At 37.1% G+C, this 20,058-nt stretch overlaps 1 protein-coding gene across 1 annotated transcript in view; it reads right to left on the bottom strand.

Moving 5' to 3' along the window:
* The window catches only part of LOC135712850 (visual system homeobox 2-like), a gene marked incomplete at its 3' end in the record, with an annotated part of 175,049 nt that extends 155,648 nt beyond the window's left edge, over positions 1-19,401 (bottom strand). The window contains exon 1 of the mRNA XM_065235915.1: positions 18,331-19,401. Within this exon, the coding sequence (XP_065091987.1) occupies positions 18,331-18,673 (343 nt within the window). The remainder of the gene's footprint in view (positions 1-18,330) is intronic.
* Positions 19,402-20,058: the final 657 nt, after the last annotated feature.

The following is a 20,058-nucleotide window of genomic DNA, read 5'->3' as shown; positions in this document are numbered from 1 at the left end:
AACTTCCTGGAGACGCTGACAGAAACTTCCTAAGGTAGACTGGAAGAAACATCTGAAGAAAATCGGAAGCCAGAGCGCTTACGGAACAGTCGAAAGGAACAAGGACATAATTCCGGGAGAAAGAGATTCTTGGGGGATGTTCTAATGATCCAGAAAATTTTCCTGATATTCATAAAACATCCCCGAAGACTCCTCAATTTCCCTGAAGTTTTCGGAACATTCCTGAAATGTACTTAGGAATATTCCATAATTCCTCGAAATTCCTTAAGAGTTCTTGTAATTTTCCTGAAATTAGGGGCTGTTTTGGAGTTCTATGGTCATCCTCGAAGTGCTCGGAACTTCCTTGATTATAACAAGGCTACCGGAATATCTCTAATAATTTTTGAAGGTCTCTGGACTTTCTTGAAGATTACGAAATCTTCTAAGTGTTCTCACAATTTTCTTGAATTGATTGCAACATCAGCATCAGCAAGTTATCGACACTGCCATTAAAAATCATAGAACTTCCCGTAAAAGGTTTTAATGTTAGTGTAACTTCCCTTACGTTTCCTAAATTTGCATGAGCCCCTCAGGGCATTGCTAAAGTTTTCGGAAATTGCCTGAGTTTCTAGGAATTCCTTTATAATTTCAGCAATTTCATTGAAATTAATTGATCTGTCCTGATGTTCTCTAAGCTTCACTAAAGTTCCTGAAGACCATTAAATTTCCCTGAAGTTCTTTGGACTTGCCAAGTTAGATATGAATATTTATGATGTTTCCTGAGTTCGGTGGACTTTTCTGAAATTTCCGGGATTTCGAATATTAACAGAAGCTAATGAAACTGTCTTTAATTTATCGAAACTTACACCAAAGTCTGGACTTTTCCGAAGTTTCAGAACTTCTTAAATGTTCCTGCAGCTATTGTGAATCCGCAATAAAAATTTGATAGCATCCTTGAAGTTCCGGGAAAGTTGAAAAAACTGGCGGGAGAAGATGAAATAATCATTCGAGTGAAGGCTGAAGAAACTTCCAAGGTAAGGTGGAAGAAAATTCCAGGAAGTTGCATGAAACTTCAGGAAGTTTAAAAATTAATAAAAACTTACGTAAGTTAAATAATGTTTAAAAAATATTTCTCGATTTCCTAGGAATTACCGGAATGAGCCATGGACTATTTCTCGATTGAACGGCTAAAAAACGGTGAGGAAATGCAAACATTAGTCGAAAGAGTATCAAGCATAAGGCATCTTTAGAGATGATTGTTTAGAATTTTAAAGGCTAAAAAAATATGAGTTATTCAAAAAGCTAAAAGTCTCTAACAAAAAATTTCTCCGAAATTCGAAAAAAAAATCGGTATAAATCTCAAAAATCGGTATTCTGAGGAACCTTATCTGTATATCGGTATCTAGTTTGGAAATAGGTATAAATACCGATAAATCGGTATATCTGGCAACCCTGCTCATAACATCATTAAACATTATGATTGTGTCTAAAAATAACATTGTTGGATTATCCAAATCTTCAAAATCATCGAGTGAAAGAAAATAATAGAGTTTATGTAATTTTGATGATTTTTGAAACTTTACCACTGCTACGAAACCGAAATATTTTTATTACAAGCCACCGTCGTACAAATTATGACAAATGTTGACTTTTAAATCAGATGATGACAACTTATAATAAGCATTACTTTGCATTGACAAAAACCAAATTGAAGCAATACTTCAATTCTATTCGATAATCACAAACACGCAAAAGTAATACAATGTAAACCAGATACTGTTTGGACTAGTTCTTTTGAAACAACATGCAATTATCATTGCAGTGTTGGAAAAATATCAAAATATCAAATCTCATAAAAGAACAAGATCACGCTTGATTTTCGTAGACAAAAATCAACAAGCAAACAACTACGGTTGACATTGCAAGCTGTGATATCTCAGCTCAAAATATCAAGCTAACAAAACTCACCAGCTGCAAATCTCACCAAACTTGGTGAGATTAAGTTTTGCTTTTGATTTTTGCTTTACACCCGAACGCAACCGAAACTTCCATAGCGGCTGCCAGCAGTCGCTTCGTGTCTGCCATCGGTGAAGAGAAAAAAAAATAGATAGCATTAATATACCTCCTCATTCTAAGAACACGAGGTGCAACGGAATCAACTTCAACTCTTGGAGGCGAACCAGCCTAAGGCTGAAAGCCTCCTAAATAAAGCTAAATTAATTCAACTTCAACTTTACACGTTGTGAGTAGTCTCGCAATATCGAAGGAGCTTGTAAAATCAATATCATACATGATATTTTGCTCCAATATCACGCGTGATATTGATAGCGTATGAGAGTGGAAAAATATAAATTTGCTAATGATTATGTCATCACTCTGTAATTATTATTGTAAATAAACTGTGTACTCTTGATTAACGACAAATAAATAAAATAAAATATTATCAAATTGACTTGCATGGGATTTAGCTTCCTTAGCTCAGGCGGTAAAGGCGCAGCTACAAAGCAAGACCATGGTGAAGGAGGTGGCTGGGTTCAATTCCCGGTCCGTTCTAGGAATTTTTCGGTTTGGAAATTTCTCGACTTCCCAGGGCATAGAGTATGATTGTACCATACTTGTCACACAATTATACTAATACAAAAATGGCATCGAAAGCTATCAATTAATAACTGTGGAAGTGCCTCTAGAACACTAAAAGAGCACACAATAAGTTAATATATGGTAAGCAATAAGCTTGGAATTCGAGGAAGAAGAAAAAGAAGAGATTTGGTGGATGTGCCGAAACTTTGACGTGAAATGAATTGCATGCATTAAGCAATGGAAATGTTGAAAATGTAGTGTACTGTTGTTTGCGTATCAAAGTAGCTACTTGAAATCATGTAATTTCGATATAAAAGCAATTGCAATGTTGATCATTTTGTACTACTTTGAACTCCAGCTAAATTACATTGAAATAGCCGTTTAAAATTAACAGCTGGTTACATTTTCCGAATAGTTTATATTTACGATGAAATTAAAAAAAAAATGTATTTCTAGCGCACTATAATTCCGTGTAGAATGCATTTTCCAGAACATATTGATGTCAGACTAAATTTACAAGTCGCTTGTTCGACTGAAATGTTGTTAACAGATTATAATCCGATCCAATATTTACGTGTTGAATCTATACCAATGCAAGCACTTACTATCTTGCAACAATGTACATATGACAAGAAATATGTGTGTTAGAAATGCAGCCAAAAACCTAAAATAAACAGTCAGATGACAATTCGCGTAGCCTTTATTACTTTGCAACGTTTACTACCCCCTTGTACACCAAATAAAGAACATATTTTCGCCGGCAACTTTGCACTTAATAATATTTTCCTAGCATTCAGCAAACAAGAGCACAGCGGCTTTGTATTTTTGTCCCGGGTGCAAAAACCGTTATAGAGACGCATAGTAAGCACGCTGTGGGGTGGTAAATGAGAAACAAAGGCAGACTTGATAAAACCGGAACACACCTGTACTTGTCACGATGATTTATGCTCTGATACCTCTGGATAATTGCCACAGTGCTATCCGGCTGCTGTGAACCATGCTGTGATTTCTTCCTACACTGTCTATATTCCAGATCGGTTTAATGACAGACAACATTGTAGGGACGTACTGTAGGAGAGCTGGCTTCGCGTATGTGAAACTTCAATTTCCATCACCCCGTTATGATTGTGCATCACGGATTTTGAAGGATCGCTACCATTCATTGCTCCTCATGCGGATACTAGTGCTCACCACGGCAGCTGATGAATGAATGCTGTTGCTGAGCCTATAAATTTGTGTTGGTGCACTGCGAAATGCACATTTGTCTCGAATGCACACTTATACAGATAGGAATAATTGTGCTGCAACAGAGCTAACTAACCGTGAGGACATATTTGCTCATGCAATGTAGGAATGAATGGCGTTAATTTAGAGAGGATCGTAAGCAAGGGCTGCTTTAAAGTTTCTTGAAAGATACGCACATTTGGTTTAGAAATTTTATTACATTTGATAACATAAAATTTGAGTTGTTAATGGCTCCCAAACTTTTCTGAATATAAAATACATCAGATTGATATGAATCCATATGGCACACGCAAACCAAAAATCTATTACAATGAATGTTAGTTCCATTTCCTATCATCCTTTGTTCATGAACATCGCAGCGAATGTTAGAAGTTGACCTTACAGGCGATGTAATGGTTTTTTTGCCTTTTTTATTTCGTGTTCTGTCTGTGCTTTCACCTACACAAGCAAGCATTTGCCTTGATTTTTATGGTAGAACGACGCACACCCTTGCCGCGAATCTCTCCAGCAGAAAAAGCATACGAAGTCGAGTGTGAAAAGAAAGGAACGCTTCTTGTTTGCTTTTAGGCTATCCTTATTCAGAAGCATGGAGAGAGCAGTGGAGAAAGCACAGGTCTGATAATTGCAACGTTCGTGGTTCGAGTCCAGTCGGCAACCTTTTTCCTATTTTTTTTCGACATAATAAATTTACCTCACTAATACACTTTACATTTTTCGGTCTCTAATTTTCTTGCATTGGACCGCAGCTAGGTATATCGCATCCTCGGTTCATGCGGTCTCCACTTACATCCTCTGATGATGACTCCCACATAATTGTAAGCGAATCTTACATCCACCGGTTGGGTGCATGAAAAAATATTGCAAATTTGATGTAGACTCTAGGGCCAAAAACTTAATACCTAGTGCCCTAGTATGTTACTCTCATAGGCCCACACTATGTTGAATATTAAAAAAGAAACGAAGACCATCTGAAAATAGCTTTTTCCTTGTTGCAAGATCATCCTCGGTGGACAAAGCCGAGTCTTGTCACTATCAACAAGGCATAAAAGTAACAAGGACTAAGATGTGTTCCTTTGATTACTAAAAAATCCTGTTCCCCTAGTTTGAAGTAGTCAGGACTAGGAATCGGAGCTAGATCTTAACGTACCACAAAAAGGTGATCTACCCACGTTACGGGGCTTGAAGTACCATAGTATAATCATTTTTTAAACATAAACATTTAAAACGTAGTTTAGCACCAAACGGAATTTTATTATTACTGATGGCTTCTAAATTTATTTACCTTTCAGTACGTACCGTAAGATTTTATGAAGGGAAACAAATTGTTGAGATATTGTTAAAAGTCTAACGCTGCTTCTTGACGCCAAACTCGGCCTACATATTCTAAACTCGTTCTAACGCATTGAAATGCCAATGAATGAAGTTAAAAATTGATTCGTTCGAAGCGTTCGTTTTTGAGAATATTGGGTGCAAACATTCATATCACGCGTTCTTATTGATTTCGTTCGGTAGCATTTGAACTAAAGTATAATTTACCTGTTAACACCGAAATCATGCATTTATTTGATGTTTTCTGCATAATAGGCCCAAAATGGGCGCTTAGGCCGAAGTAGATCTCTACCCTAGATCTGATGTCAACTTTATCACTCGTTATAATTACCCGTTGTGTGCACCGTTTTCCAACACAAGCAAACCCTACGAATATTTTCTGCTGTCTGTGTGTGTTGAGGGCAAATTCACGCGACACTTCTTTTTCTCATTATCCCCCACGCCAATGTAGGTACGAAGTTTTTGTTTTCAATTATGTTAATACAGAATTGTGAGTTATTCTTTACGTCTTCTCTCCATCCGTTTTCATATGCCCTTCATTTCCAGAGACGACTACAGAGATGCACTTGAATCAATAACCACCTTCCGTGGTATGATTGCCTAAATTTAGCCCTGGACACACACAGCCTCCACGTATGCAGCAGAAGTCGGTCCTGGAGCAGAAACGCTAGAAATTCACTTGGTGCGAACATATTAGCATAATTCCAAAGATGAAAAAGTGGGTTAATCTCTGATGTTTTATTGCCTTTTGTATCTCGGTAGGATCGGTAACTGCAGGGGTTTAAGAGGCACGGTTCTCAATCCCAGCCTATTCTTAACCGCAAAATTGTCCTATAATGATAGCAACACAGTACCTCAGGGCAATTAATGTCCAGTTGCAAAAGAGACTTTTTTGCGGATATCAAATCCACGGTCAGAAATTCTATCTCCGTTGATGAATTAATAAGCAATGGTAAAGTTAATTAATGCATTCAATTTGACTGTGAAACATGCGAAAAATACAACAGAAATTTTCTCGCACAAAAGGGTCCATTGAAAAGTATTAAATTTCACTGCTCCCTACCTTTATCGTTTAGCGTGCTTCGTGCATTAACCGTGCTACGAGAGTAACTTATGCAGAACAAAAGCTGAGGAATTTTGTTTTCATTTGAATCGATTTGAAAAATAAAGCTCGCATTCAGTGTACGAGACGGGTCATACAGAATCACAGACAGCTGTTCCGGAGTTAATAGTTGTAGGAAAAGAAGATGTGCACATTGCACAGAAGACTTTGACCATTATTACAAGTTTCAAGGAAACTGATGAAAAAGTAATCAATTTTTTATTTGTGGTGACATTTTTCAAAACTAGCCTAAACTTGTAGAATACTATTGCTTAGTATTCTATGTTAAAGAATAGTTGGGGTAAGCGTGTCAGTTTTGGCACTAATGCTCCAGTGTAGCACTGTCGAGAAGTTCCACGCCAAATAACGAATCGATCTGACACGACCTTCTCCGATGTGACTGACATTTTACACAATTGTTTCCCAAGTAACAATTTTGGTTTTATGAGGGTTAAAATCTCGATAAAACTTGCAATGTTACTTGGGCTTGCCAATAGTAATATCGGATTGAAAATTCTCATCTTGCATAATATCACGTTTTTCAGAATAATGTAATCAAGAAATGTTATGATCCCATTTTTTACTTACAAGAACACAGGGGCAAGCGAAAATACGAAGTAAGTGAGAACAGTGGATTTAACACTTTTTAACAGGAATTTTAAGGGAGGGATTTAATCCAGAATGAGCTGAAAAAACCTGAAATCGTGCTCGACCATCTTCGATTTGGATCATACTTTGCCCATATTTTCAGTATGATAGACCAAGTATTTTCCGCAGGAGAGGAGACCCTTTTGACTCAAGGGTAATTTTTGAAAAGGGCCTATGTGTTTTTGCACACGTACTTAAAAAAAAAATTAGTTCGAAAACAGTTGGTTGTAGAAAAAAATTTACTAAGAAGGAGTTGTAGGAAACTAATAAGGCTTTATAACAAAAATATACACGGAATTTTTTTTCGTTTTTTTTTACAAAAAAAAATTAAAAATAAACCTCAAAATTCAAATATAAAAAAAAAAAATGTATTTTTAATTTATTTTATATTATTTTTATAAAAACTTAAATAGAAAGTAGAAGTTTTGAAAACAACTCTAGGATGGACAAACTTTCAATAAAAAAGAGCAACTTTTGAGGCATTTTTGAAAATTTAATTATTTACGGCAAAATGTTCAGTTTGATGTTAGTATATGATTATAAAAATCATTTCAAACGATAGTGCTCATAACGATAAACTTCCTAAATATAACCGTTTTCGAGATATTTCAAATTTACTTTCATCAAAATCAATTTTTTGTAGAAAATAAGCCATTTTCATAAGTTAATCGTGATTCTCCATCAGCATTGATAAGTTTAGCAAGATACACATATAATAATTACACATAAAACATTTTTCGCTGTGTAAAGTAATGTATGCAAATAACTGCATCCAGATTATCTGAAAGAAGTATGTTTACAAAAATTTTCAGACCAATAAACCTTCGTTTTATCATCAATTAGGCTACACAAATCAATAAATGCATAACTTATAAGTATATGTAATAAATATAGCTTTATCCATAAATTACATTACGAGAGGCTTTTTGTTGGCTACTTTAGCGCTTCGATCATTTGATGTATTGAAAAAGCTTGAATTCACTAACTTTACTTACCCCTCATCATAAAGTGCTACCTTAGACTCTGTTAAAATGATGTATTCTATACTATTCGTATGTAAAAGATTAACTTTACGGGGCGTTCCGGATGATCCATTCCTAAAAATATGTCCTTCAAGCACTTATACTATGACAAATTGAGTAAGCATAATTGATCTTCTGCCATAAATTTCTACTTTTCGATAGTTTTATTCATAATCCAAAATAGGTACCACTTACACCATTGAGCATATTATTTTTAAAATTTAGTGCAACCTCTTGTTATATCTTATATGTATCATAATTCTGAAGAATTCTGAATTTGAATTGAGTATTTGCAAGCCTCAGATAGCCTAATCAGTAAAGGCTTGATATTATCAAGCTTGCGGTGACGGGTTCGATTCCCGGTCCGGTCGAGGAAATGTTTCGGGTAGGACATTTTATTGACTACCCTGGGCATAGAGTATCATTGTGATTGCCATACAATATTCGATTTCATGCATTTATTGACACAATAAAATCGAGAGCATGCGAAACGCTTGCTATAGAAGCTTTAAAAGCCTCTATAAGTAAGAATGAAAAAATGTGAAATTATTGATTTAGAGGCTAATTAGAGGATCACTAGGGCCATAAACTCTCCCAATTAGCATTTTCCATGTAAACGCTTTGCTTATTTCATTTATACAATTTCAAGCTGTATTCAAATGCTTATAGTTACGATGCAACGTGTACTGAAGCTCTATACAAGCAAATCTAGAGAACTTAGTCAGGTACTTTTACTGTTGGGAAAAGTATTTATTGCATATCAATTAGACGCTTCTTTACAGCTGTTATTCTTCTGTTTATATTATAATTGAAGGAATTGAACTTGAAATGCGCTTATTTAACCTTTTCCCAATAGTTCAATAATCATCGTGCACCTTTATTATGAAGTCGAGTTAAATATGATTTAGGAATTTGTTGATTTTATTTGATTGAGTATGTGAATTCATCGAAATTAGTTTAAGCAACACCACCAAATTATCTGCACCTGGACAACTTCGCTACGCCAACACTTAGAGCTGACTTGAAAAAATCTACTTGTCATTCTACTACAAGATCACTGAGTAAAGGGTGTGAAACACTTGTATTGACTAGTTTATTCAGCTTTGTAGAAGGAGTGGAGTGAAAAGAGTTGAACCAGTCCTATAATGAAGAGAAAAAAAGGAGTGGAGTAAAAGCTGTAAAACCGCACTCATCTAAAAATAGAACTAGTTGACTGTTCTAATACAGTTTATTAGCTGAATACAAGTTGTTTAGTAGTCGAAAAAGCACTTTTGATGTTTATGTTATTCAGTGGTTGGTTGTGTAGAAGCCATCCAATAAGTAATCTAGTATGCTCACTTTATCAGATTTCTTTGCAGTTACTAGTTGAATGTTGATTATCAGTATAAAAGTGACATTTCCGTTTATTGGATGTTGCTATACAGTGCGACTGACAGATTGAATAATTGTTGTGAACAAGATGAAACGCTCTCCAAAACTATATTGTTAGCTTCTGTTTGTAGCAATATTGCTGCTTTTTTTAGTTACTGTTCGCATGACTGTGCGAAAGTTGAATTATATAGCTGAAAATGTTAGTTGGGTAGTAGCAAATCGATATTAAAGTTTGCAGTTCCTATCATAATGAAAACTCATTTTAATTTGAATTGTCGCGACATAAGTCTGATATCATATTGTGCTTTCATTATGCAGTCAAACTTTTTAAATGAAAGCGAACTTGAAGTTTTGCTGTTACCGTCTTGTTTAAAATTTAATTTAAGTTCATCTGTCGTTGAACTAATGATTATTGTTTATTTGTTTTGTTTAACACATTTAAGGTCATTCATGACTAGCCCGGGGTGAGAGTTGAGCTCAACTCTTTCAGCGTGAGAAGCATGGATACTAACCATTTACGCCACGCCCGTATTCAGTTCAACATTATGAATGCAAAATCAGTAATCAAATTGCAAGATTAGTTTTCCGTTTTGCTCTCATTTTTGCTGTGTTAACCGTTAAGTCAACCAAAATTAGATCAACTGGAGTATTCAAAGTAAGTTACATCATAACAGCAAATTTTGATTTCAATTTGATCTCCAGCTTTGCTCGAGTTATGACCAGGAAATGAATTATAAAATTATGAAATGTTTAACTTATCTATCTTTTATAGTCCAAAAAACTACCAACCATATTATTATATTATTATTTTTTTTTTTTTAGTCACTTTAACGCTCTTGGGTCATTTGTGACTTGTCCGGGGGTGAGATTTGAACTCGTGACTTTAACGTGAGAGGTATGGATGCTAACCACTACGCCGGGGTCGCCCCCTGTTACCAAATATTCGTATTTATGTCCAAAAATCAAATTTATGCAGATCTGTTTCCACAAATATTGCACCATTAATATCCTCTTGCGGATGCTATGGAAGCTGGAGTGCAAAGGGGCGCCGTTACATGGATATCAAAGCAGCTTTTGATCAAGTTGATGATGCTATTTTGCTTAGTTGGGGGGGGGGGGGGGGGAGGGGTGGGTTAAGCTTGGTGTATCTCAGGACTTTATTCGTTGGTCCAAATCATACCTGACAAATCGAGGTCTTAGTCTAAAATAAGTGCTGCGCAATCAAACTATTCCTATTTTCAATATCCATTCACGAGATTGGAATGATTCTTCTAATCGGCGGTCGTTCTAAGCCTTGCTGACTAATTACAGTTGCGGCATCTGATTGATGATTTCGAGGATTGGTATTCCAGGAACTTTGTCACGTTCCAAAAATGCAATATTAGCAAAAGCCAATAATGTTTGACCATACAAACATCAATGATCATTTGTATCGTGTGGCAGTAACCGTGATTTAATAATTACGCTCGATTCGAAAATTATATTCAAACTAAATTATTCTGCGACCATCGCTAAAACTAACAGACAACTCGAGTTTAATAACTTCGAAGGATTCCGTGACCCAACTTGCCTAAGAGCTTAAAACTGTTCTCTTGTGCGTTCCGTTTTAAGATTAAGGATTTATCATGATAAGAGCACCCAGTATATTGGAAGAGCTAGAAATCTATGCTCCAGAGAGAACATTGACAACAAGAAATTTCCTTCATCGTGGCACCCGCGCAGCAAATTATAATTTACATGATTCAATGATTCATGGCTGCAACCGTTTCTACATTTAATTCGACTTCACCATTCCCATGGCTGCCTTTCGGTCGATATCGCCTGTAATGGAAATTTGCATTGCTGACGTTAATAGCATTAACAAACGTGGGGGCATAAAAATGACTACGATTGGAAATTCGGAACCTGGGATGTGATAAGTTAATCTACGACGAGCTAAGGCGATCTGCGGATCTTTTGCGGACTGCGAAGCTCGTGACGGGCAGCCATGGATCGAGTGGAATGGAGGCGACTTCTGTGTACAGCAAAGAACACCCAGGTCTTAGCCTGACTTGTAAGTAAGTAAGCTCTACCGTAAATCCAGTAGGCCTTTAGCCCCGCTTCAATGCATTATTTATGCTTATTTACCACTGGTAATAAATTGACTGATTGACTCGTACAATACCTGTAATGAGTATTAAAATGATCATTTGAATTTAAACGGATAAAATCTAGAGGGACGAAAAGGAAAAATTACTTTTAGCTGAGCGTTGCAAAGTGCTTGTTGGAACACACTGCTGTCTTTCGTTTATGCAATGGAAAGGAAGGACGTTAATCATTATCACATAATGCACTTTTTGATACCACTTAAGTAATTTTATGATATGACCAGACTACGGAGTTATAACATGTTACAAGGCTATCTTGCTGGCGTTTTTCTTGTCGATAATTATTATAACACCCTTGTAACATGTTATATCTCTGCAGTCTGAACAAGGCATTACTTATTGATTATTGAAAATGTAATGTTGATACATTTTTACAAGAAAACGACGTAGTAAATCAAAATCACGTCATTTTTGCAGCGTGTCCTATTTCGATTCTAATAAGCGGCAGAGTATAACTTTTCTTATTAGTTCTCAAATTCATCTAACTAGGATGTTTTAAAATCTATACTAGATCCAGCGTGTCTTAAAAATATTTAGTTTTACTCCATCTGACTATGTGTTGCGTTAATGAACTTTAAAACTTTATGCGGAATAGTCATTTTGAGTCAGCTGGCGTTTGTTTTCGATTGTTGGAGTTGTTGGTTCTGATATCGGCGTTGGTCGCGAGTTGATTCGGCCGCTGAGAGGCTGGTGCTGCGTCTTCCAGATTGGTGTTTGAAAATGGTGGCAGTCCTTTTTCTCTGCTGAGATCCCTCTAGTCGGAGCAGTTACAGTGTGTTTAATTGTTGTTGGGGAGTTTTCACTTATTTTTCTTTTAACTTTTATTCCATTACTATATGAAACATTAAATGCTGGGTACGGGAGGGTCTAGATCGGGTGCCCAGATTGAAGCTAACTGGATGGAGAGAGTGAAAATGCCAACATTTCGTGAAAAGAGGCCGGGCTCTTCTCCCCATTCATTGGGGCATCCTTCTGTTGGATGGCCTGTTTTTTGACGGGTTGTATGATCCTGTTTTTGGAAGGAGATTCTCATCTATCCCGTGGATGCAAGTGGGTGATGTTTCCCACGGATTCACCCAAACCGTTTTGGCCCTTCATACAATGGCAATGAGTACAATTAGAGGTTATTAAACATGATCACGTCGAACAGCGAGGATAGTCCACAGTCTACCCACGGTTGTCTTGCTACAGTGACTGGTAGTTCCATATCATCATCAATAGCCATTTTGAGTAAGATTGGCCCAAATTGGCTAATCCCCATAAACTTCTATTGCAAATAGGACTTGTAATGGACTGCGTTACGGATAGCTGATGTCCCATAGCTCGCATACGAAAACGCAATTCGCGTTGTATAAGACACTGACACTAGCGCTTTACGAGATTATATGTGACGTTATACGAAGCCTCTTCAGTCGGCTTTGAGGATATTCGACATTCGAACGAACAATACTCGTTAAACTGCATTTGGCGGCATCGCATTAATCACGCATTGTATCACCCAAGGGCCTCAGATAGCGACTACGCTATCTACTACACTTTACTACAGTAAAGTCGCGGTATTACCTAGTCGGAGGCGGCGGGTCCAAATCTCGGCGGTTCAGTTGAGAAAATCTTTCGGGTTTGAAATTTTCTCGACTTCCCTGGACATAGAGTTTCTTTATTATTGCCACACAATATACAAATTTATGAATAGTTGGCATAGAAAGCTCTCAATTAATAACAATGGAAGTGCATCTAGAAGACTAAGTTGAGGACCGACCAAACGCTCGCTACAGAAACCAAAAAAGCCTTAAAAAGAAGAAGAAGAAGATCACCATATTTGCATATACCTATCAAGCTTAACATTTTTGGATACGCTGCCTGCACTTATAAATCGTTGTATATAAATCTAATGCGAAAGCAAGCATATAAGACACACACAAAAAACTTCACAAGCATGACAGGCAGCCACAGTTCGCTTTATAACCCTAAAATAAGAAACTGCGCAAATAAATGGTAATAAATTGTGCATTAGACATAGTTCATTAAACGTTCAAGAAAAGATAAGAATGGTTGACTCTGAAGCCACCAAGTATCAATTTATATTTATTAAGGTGTATCAAAATATCGATCCTGAAACATGAGCTCATTTTGTTACGATCTCATACTACACTAGCCCTTTGAAGTTTATATGGGAATTACTATTGGAAAAGTGACCTTTTTGAACACAACGGCCTAGCCTTTCGCCATTAAAATTTACGCGTAAGCTTGTTATCTGTGCTTGTGTGAAATTTCAGCTACAAGTGGATCCATGCCATATGACGAATCGCAAAAATTTTACCATTTTCGATCTGCATAAAACTTTGCACAAATGTGTGTTTTCGACAATCATTCACATTTTTACAAAAATTCGGCTGTGTTGGATGATGTCTTCCTAGGAAAAATATACATGGTATTTTGATGAAGTAATTTTGAGCAAACATTTACGATTATTAAAAACCCAACTAACTCAAAAATTACAAAAAAAAAATCTTTTAATTTTTTCGAACCTCTTAACGGAACCCCTTCATGAAGAGCTTTTTGAGTGTGTTGATTTATTTCGTTTTAATTCCGTTATATTTTTTTTTATCTTTTGACAGATACGCGTATTTCGTCTACTACTTGCAGACTAAATCAGTGCCAAGTACTAAGGTGTTGAGTACTTGGTACTGATGAAGTCTGCAAGTAGTAGACGAAATACGGGTATCTGTCAAAATATAAGCAATTATAACGGAATTAAAAGGAAAAAAAATATAGTAACAAGACCCAAGTAACATTGCAAGCTTTATAGAGGTTTTAAAGCATTCTACAAGTCCAAATCATGGTCTACAGAACCCTCATAAAACCAACATTGTTACTTGGGGATCCAACATGGACGAATTTTTGTTCGTAACACATAATTACGTAAAATTTCATGCAAATCAGATAAGATCGAACCTTAAATTTTGATTTTGTTTATCCTGTTTGGCCTGGAACTGGTCAGTTTGCTCAATATCACTTTTTGATGGACCTTCAAAATAATTATTTATTGATTGATTTCGAAGCCGACAACTTTCTGATATGATTAATCGACGACTTTCAGGGCAACATATCAAGAAGGTTGGCAATTCTCCCGTTTTCTTATACGACCGCTATAAGACAGACATAATCGCGTCATCTGCCGCTCAAAGGTAAATGCTCTAAACGAATTTGACAGTAAAATGTATCCTAAGAAGACATGTTTGTGTATATACTCATTTTTAGATGCCTTACTCCCACCTTCGCTCAAGCGTAGTGTTACCATAGAGGTAAGCCTGAGACCAGAAGGTCCCGAAGAAACGTGCTCCACTTTTTGGGTCAGCTCTGGTACTATCTTCGGTCGCAAGCTTATCGATGCACCCCTCGAAACACACGAAAATCCATGAACCCCTCATTTTATCTGTCAAACTTTCATAGCGAAGCAAAACAAACATAGTGTAGTACTAGAATTGCGACTAGAATGGGGTACGTTATTCTATTTGCTTGGGACCAATAGGCTATAGTCAAGTGTGAGCCAATTTAAAATCGTTAGTTTCCACCGGTTGGTGTTACTGTATCTGTCACCAATTTTTTCCCTTGATTTGTTTTCCGTACTGAGCACCACTGTGAAGGCAGCTCCTACACCTGGACCTTGGACTTTGGAACCACTATGAACTGGTGGACTTGGCGTTAAGGTGAAGGAGAGTAGCGATACGCTAAATTTGGAACAATCTATTTTACCTGTCGACCCATCAACTCATAGACCGGGGACCAAAGGCTTTACTTCCCAGAAAATCCAAGTGGTGCCAACTGGGATTGAACACAGGCTTTTTGGTTTGAGAGGCAATCACGCTTACCACTACACTACCGGCGCCGCCGTCGACAATGTTGCCAGTCTTCTTAATATGATGACTTTGGTCTTGCACTTACGCCAAGTAGAGTATTTAGAATGACGACATCTTATCCATTTGACCTCGATTGAAATGACGTTTTCCAAGCAGTTGACAGATAATATATTGTTCTTAGCGGCGCCGGTGGTGTAGTGGTAAGCCTGACTGCGCCTCTCACCCTGGGTTTAATCCCAGTCGGCGCCACAGGGATTTTCTGAGGCATACAATCTCTGGAATTTAAACCGTTCGTCCACGGTCTATCAGTTGATGGGTCGATAGGATATTTTTTTAATATTAAAAGAAACAATTTTTGATGGAGTGCAGTTTAGAACCCCTTCGGATACGGTTGTGTTTTAAGTTTGCTCTCTGTTTCGTGCGTGCGTTCGCTTTCATAGTTTTCGGCTGCATTTGCCTGATTAGTTCTGGCACTCTGCCTTCCGGACGGTTATACGTGTTTGATGGGTGATTTTGTCGCTTTCTGGGAAGTTTTAGAATCGATAAAGAAAACGTGATTCATCATGTTTGCAAGCATCAGAAGAGATGTCGCTATCTGCGTTGTTTGTTTTTTTTTATCTCCTGGACCAGACATTGATGGCATCACGAGTGATAGTTTTTATTTCAGTATATTTACACGTTGTAAGGTACGTGAAAGAGCTCGGCACGGTTGGAGTTGATGTTGGTTCGCTCGCAACTATTTTTGCAAAAAATTCAGTGTTTTCGACCGACATTTATATCGAAAGTGTACCAAAAGTGTGGAACGACTAACTTTCAAGGGCTTATGCAAAAATGATACGTATCAATAGAAAAACACATATCTCACGAACGTTTTGTTTGATCGAGATGGTGTCTTGGGCGAAGTTGCGGACAAGTATTGTGCCTTTCAAGAAAAAATATACACTGTAAAAAATTATTTTAGCATTTACAAAAAAATCAATTAATTAATTATTTTTTTATATTTATATTGTAGTTTAGATAAAGTTCTACTCACTGACAATGTGTATTTGTTAGGCAATTCATAAACAAAAAAAATATGAATTATCGGCATGGCAACCACATTCATCAGGATGAATTATCGGAAAAAGTACTATTTTCCAAAATACTACCTACATTTATCGAATATCTCTGATATGGTGTGATTATTAAAACACATTAAATTTACAATAAAAAATCTCTCAGTGCTTAAATTTCCCAAAGTTGTTATTTTCGAGATACTCGTAGGTTAAAATTTACTTATCACATAATTAGAGCATTTTTTACCCTTTTGAGATGTTATTCGTGAGTGTCATATTTTGAAAATATTTTTAACAAAAAGCCCAAACTGTTTTATGCTGATGACCTAAAACTTTTTCGTGTAATTGTTTATCCTGCCGACTGTGTTGCAGTACAAGAAGATAAAAATCATTTGTTAGTCTGGTGCGGCGACAACGGCATGCAAGTCAACTGCAAAAAATGCAAAGTGATATCCTTCACCCGCTGCAATATCGTTACTCTTCATTCATACTGCATGAGACCGGATTCCCTAGAATGTGTAAACTCAATCTGCGATCTAGGCGTTACGATCGATTCCAGGTTAACGTTTTGTGAACACATAAGCATAATAACTACCAAAGCATACACTTTGCTTTGTTTTATTCGTCGTCATGCTTCTGGTTTCACCGATGTGTATTGCCTCAAGACACTATTCTGCTTGCTGGTTAGTAGTATCTTAGAGTATGCATCCCCAGTGTGGTCTCCATTTAACACTACGCATACTCTTACAATTGAACGGATTCAGAAAAGTTTCATGACGTTTGCTTTACGTCAGCTCCTATGGAATGATCCAGTAATTCTTCCTAGCTATCCAGACGGATGCATGCTGGTTGATTTGGAATCTCTCTTAGCAAGGCGTATCAAATTATATTCAACCTAATTACCGGCAATGTGCACTGTCCCGAACTCCTGGAACGGATTCCATGGAAAATTCCTTCTCGCAGATTTCGTAACTCCCCGTTATTGTCAATTCTATTCCACTGAACTAATTTTGGATTCAATAACTTTTTTAATTCCTGTTTGCGTTCCTTTAAAGATGTTTGTAATCAATTTGATTTTACTATGTCCAAATATGTGTTAGTAATAGAATAAGAGGTTTAGATTAAACAAGTTTTACTTTTAAGTAATCAGTATGATGTAGTTGAAGACGGTGTGCAATAAATAAATACCAACTTTGTAATTAATGGTAACAATCTGTTAAAATTATTTTAATAAGTACTCTTTAGATTGACTAACAAAATCAAAATATTGAATGTTTTCTTCTTCTTATTATTCTCATTCTTTTTTTTTTATAGTCTATTAAGTCCAAAGAGTCTTTACACCTGCCTTCAACTTTTGGATCTTCAAGCTCTACGGTAGATGTAGAGAGCATTCGAAGCTTTTATTCTGTTTCGTATTCGTATAATGTGAAACTATAACAATAAACAGGGCATGCCCAACCCTCAAATGTAGCGAGCAGGAATCGAACCCGGCCGCCTCTGGCATGGTATGCCGCTCTGTTACTGACTGCAACTATGCTCCGATGTATGGAATTACTGTAGTTTCAACAGATTTGATGAAAACATTATTTCGAGTGAATACCTGATCTATGGATAATGATAATACCATGCTGTAGTTTGATTGAAATACAAGATTATCATTTATCAATACAACTTAACTGCAAATTTTCACTATCATCGATTTCTCACATACAACTCACACAAATCAATATTGTCGTTTACGAGAAATCGGCGAAAGATGCTAATTTTGCAGAAAGACACTGAAATTAAATTCAATTCACATAATCAGACAATGTCAGCAATTATGTGCAGTATAAAAATTAACCAAAAATATAATTTTACTTTATATAAGACCAGATTTTGGATAATGTAAACAAAAATTATGTATCCGCGAATACAACCTTCTTAGGGCAACTAGCCACTAAATGTTCACAAATAAATATAACTGTATCTTTCGATTGTATGCTAACTTACCGCCTGCGGATTGAGGATGTAACTGTAGAGGACCTCCACTTGCTGCAATATTATGTGGTAAAAATGCGGCCGCAACAGCCGCGTGAGCATTGAAGTAAGCCATCCGTGAGGCCGCCATCTGCATCTGATGCTGATCCGCCGAGAACGTAGTTTGTCCAACGCTGGGATAGAGAGACGGAGTAACTGCCGATACCACGCCACTAGGTCTGGAACTGTCGCTCAATCCAAGCAGCTCCTGGATAGCAAACGGTGAACGTTGCGGCATGGTTTGAGGAGGGCGACTGGTGGCCCCTGGAGCTGTAACGTGAATTGTCTCGGGCCGAGGTATCGAGTCCAAATTCATTGTTTACTTTGCTTCAATTCACTAACGAAGCTATAGGTAGGCTTCTGTACTCGAACACTTTTAATGCATCATTTGATGATCTGAAGTATTCTGGTGAACAATGTTTTCCTCGTGATATAATAAATCCTATTACAGACACAATTCACAGTACAGAGTATTTTCACAATTTAAACTAAAAAACCGACGGCACACTACGCAACATCGTATTCACTCTTTTTTTTTTTGTTATCACTATCAATATATTTTTCAGACAAATTTTCGTTGTTATGATTACTACTTTGCAAACTGGCAAAATGCACAAGAAATTCGTTACAATCCCCGGCGATCAAGTTCCAAATAATCTTATTAGAACATGAACTTACTCACTTTTCTCATAACATCACCGAGTATCGCGCGGAGAAAAGTGCAGAAAGCATCCGAACGGTTGTGATATCACGGTAAAACTAAAATTTAAATGTCATCATAATCATGTTCATGACCGCACGTACATAAAATAATTTATCACCGTACACACGACGCGAACGCGATGATAAACAAAAGCATACACAGAAATGGACTGATATACGATCACAGTTGGCGTTGGCGGCGGGAATCTCGTGTTCGTACTACACCCGGGCTACTGCGAGATGCATCACACGCGACGAGGTCGAAATTCTATGTGGCTCTGAGTTTTTTCCGAAAGAACCACGCTCGCGAGTGAGCTATGTTTGATGCAAAATATGAAAAATACACATCCATCCATATGGTACACGAATAAAAGAAGGAAGAAAGCGTACGCAAATAAAAACAACCAGCTCTCTCACGCACACACATGCCCTACGAGAGCCGGCTATGGTTCATGGTAGCAGCCTGGTAGCATGAATTGGCTACTCATTTTCGAATAGATTTGTGAGAGGAATGGAAGCAGAGGTAAACCCGTCAAACAAACTGTGAGTAGGATAGAAAAACAAATTTCCATCACAACCAAAAGCATCAGACACCGATTGAGACTAGCTGTGTCTCCTATAATCATGTGGTTTCCGAGCAGAAACGAAAAGCCCTACTACAAGAAATCATCCCTCCAACTGCAAGAAAAAAATGGGTGTTGCCGTTAAAGGGGGCGTAGCCAACGGACGACTATGTCACTCACACTTGCTAATAAGTATCGTATCGTTTCAGAGTGGGGATAATCAGTGGTGTCGTGTATACTACAACTACTGATACGCTTCGGCAAACCAAAAGAATGAATGAAAAGCAAGAATATACATAACGGAGGAGGAGAGTTGGGTTGGAGAAAAAGAACATGGCCCGCGGATACCATCAACCATTCTGTAAGTAAACCCATACAATGGAGGTGTTTCGGATGGTTTGAGTGATGTGCTGGTATGCGTCGCGACGCGTATGTG

The sequence above is a fragment of the Ochlerotatus camptorhynchus genome, unplaced genomic scaffold (genome assembly GCF_037179485.1).
Source record: "Ochlerotatus camptorhynchus isolate MF236.1 unplaced genomic scaffold, CSIRO-AGI_Acam_v1.1 ptg000509l, whole genome shotgun sequence".
Lineage (NCBI taxonomy): Eukaryota > Metazoa > Arthropoda > Insecta > Diptera > Culicidae > Ochlerotatus > Ochlerotatus camptorhynchus.
The sequence above is the reverse complement of the archived record's forward strand: the minus strand, read 5'-3'. Positions and strand labels throughout refer to the sequence as shown.